General features: G+C 48.5%; 1 protein-coding gene across 1 annotated transcript; it reads left to right on the forward strand.

Moving 5' to 3' along the window:
* The first annotated feature begins 232 nt into the window (after positions 1-232).
* On the forward strand, positions 233-2427 carry LOC6580561 (glucose 1,6-bisphosphate synthase). The gene is made up of 2 exons (XM_002006354.4): positions 233-1235; positions 1306-2427. The coding sequence occupies exons 1-2, from the start codon at positions 317-319 to the stop codon at positions 2235-2237; spliced, it is 1851 nt and encodes a 616-aa protein (XP_002006390.1). The 5' UTR covers positions 233-316; the 3' UTR covers positions 2238-2427.
* The last annotated feature ends 259 nt before the right edge of the window (positions 2428-2686 follow it).

A 2686-nucleotide genomic window follows, 5' to 3' on the forward strand; every position in this document is an offset into this window, starting at 1 on the left:
CCAAAATCAAATTGCCAATGGATCAATTTGTGGTTGTCAGTGCTTAGCCCAAATGCGGGGGGTCGCCGGGTCCCAGGGGCCGTATTTGATGGTCGTAAATCGAGATGAGCTTCACATAAATTTTCAATTGGTCAACTCGAACGTGGCCAAGCGCATTGTTGGCCGGGCCCAATGCAAATGCTGTGGCAATGTGTGGCAAAGGGAAACTAGCGTCGAAATAGAGTTGCTCTACAACTCAGTTGAGACAGTGGCAGGCAGGTCTCAGATTTTGAATTTGTTTTGATATTTTTAAATACGATAATATCTAAATTTTATAATGCTAGCACCAACTATTCCAACCACAGGAGCGGAGCTGCTTGAAACCTTACAGCTGTCCGGGCAACAGGATCTCGATCTGCAGATCAAAAACTGGATATTGTGGGACCGCAATGCGGCCACAGTGCAGCAGGTGGTCGATGCCATCAAGGACAAGGACTGGGACGCATTGCGCGCCCGTCTCTGTCGTCGCTGTGGCTTCGGCACTGGCGGCATCAGATCCGGCATGCGTGCGGGCTTCGATTCGATCAACGATCTAGTCGCCATTCAAATGGCCCAGGGCCTTGCCAACTACTTGGTGGAGATGCATCCCAGCGTCAAGAAGCGCGAGACTCAGGGCGTCATCATCGGCCACGATGCGCGCTACAATGGCAAACGCTTCTCCCAGCTGATAACGGCCGTCTTCTTGAACCAGAACTTTCGGGTGTACCTGTTCAATCGGATGGTGCCCACGCCGTTTGTGGCCTTCGGCGTGGTCCATCTGAAGTGCCTGGCCGGCGTGGCAGTGACAGCCTCTCATAATCCGAAAACGGATAACGGCTTCAAGATCTATTTCGATAATGGAGCGCCCATCCTAACGCCACATGACAAAAATGTACAGGCATCGATGTTAAAGCACCAGGAGCCGCTGCCATCGTCCTGGGATCTGTCCGTACTGGATGATAACCCACTGCTGTTCGAGCCGTTCCGCGAGGTCTATGCGGCCTACTTCGAGCAGATGAAGACTCAGCTACCTTTCTCATTCATCGAGACCAACGAGTGCAGTCAACTGCGCTTCATCTACACGCCGCTCCACGGGGTGGGCTTCCACTATGTCCGTGAGGCGTTCTATCAGGCGCGACTGAAGCCCGTCATTCCGGTGCTGCAGCAAAAGGACCCTGATCCCGAATTTCCCACTCTTCATTTTCCAAGTCCTATAGGTAAGAATATACAGACTGAGGTTATTCAAATGAATATACTTATATGTATATATATATATCATTCCTTCAGAGGGTCTGGGCTGCATGAATTTGGCTATAAAGAAAGCGGAGGAAGAACATTGTACCATTATTTTGGCTAACGATCCCGACGTGGATCGCCTGGGTGTGGCTGAACTCGATCCGAAGGGCAGATGGAAGAAATTCAATGGCAACGAGATGGGCGCTTTACTCGGCTGGTGGGCGTTGGAAAATTATAAGACTAGAACGCCAAAGCCCAATGTATCGAACTGTGTTATGATATCCACCGTGGGCAGCTCGAAGATTCTGGCTGCCATGGCCAGAGCCGAGGGTTTCACCTTCGTGGAGACCCTAGTGGGCTTTAAGTGGATGGCCAACAAGGCGCTGGAGCTGGCGGCATTGGGCAAAACGGTCCTGCTTGCTTTCGAAGAGCCCATTGGCTTCATGTTTAACGTTAAGGTACCTGACAAAGATGGAATTTCCGCCGCCTGCCAGGTGGCCACAATGGCCTGCTACTTGCGGAGCACCCGCAATGTGACGCTCATCGAAAAGCTGCGCGAAATCTATGATACCTATGGCTATCATGCCACCATTGTCAGCGCGCTCCACTACACCGATGTGGATGAGGTTACCGCCATCTGCAATCGCATGCGCAGCTATCAGGACAATACTATCGGCACCTATCCCAAGTGCATCCTCAATGGCGAGTTTGAGGTGCGATATGTGCGGGACTTGACGCTGGGCCTGGACACCTCATTCCCCGATCAGAAGCCACGCCTCATGATCAGCGCCAGTCGACAATTGCTCACGTTCACCTTCGACAACGGAATGGTCATCACATTCCGCACCAGCAGCAGTGAGCCGAAGCTGCGCTACTACGCAGAGATGTTCGGCCTGCCCGAGGAGAAGGACTGGGACGAGCTGCAGGACACTCTGCAGCGCATGGTGGATGCCATTATCTCTGAGTTCATCATGCCACCTTAGTCCGATCGACTGTGCTAGTGGGACATATACATATACATACATATATTTATATTGCTTATAAATTGGTCGCATTGGTCACTAATTGCACTGGGTACAGCGTTCGAATCATGTTCCACTTCATATTCACATATATACATATGCATGACATATTTACATAAATATGAATAAAATTAGTATAAGTAGGAGTAAATCATTTTTATTTTTATTTTTATTTATTTTTGTTTTTTTTCTGGTTTTATCTCTTAAGTCGCATGATTTATTTATATATTGTTTCTATATATATTTTTTTTTTACTGTCTATCTTTCTCTCTCTCACTTTTGTCTCTCTCATTTATTCTCCTTTACTCTCATAATCTCACCTCAATTTTCGCCTTTCTCACAACTCCTCAATTTATTTGTCTCTTCCTCTGTCTCTTGTTTCAATCTTTTGTCCTTTCTCTCTCAGTCGC

Source organism: Drosophila mojavensis, unplaced genomic scaffold (genome assembly GCF_018153725.1).
Source record: "Drosophila mojavensis isolate 15081-1352.22 unplaced genomic scaffold, ASM1815372v1 contig_81, whole genome shotgun sequence".
NCBI lineage: Eukaryota > Metazoa > Arthropoda > Insecta > Diptera > Drosophilidae > Drosophila > Drosophila mojavensis.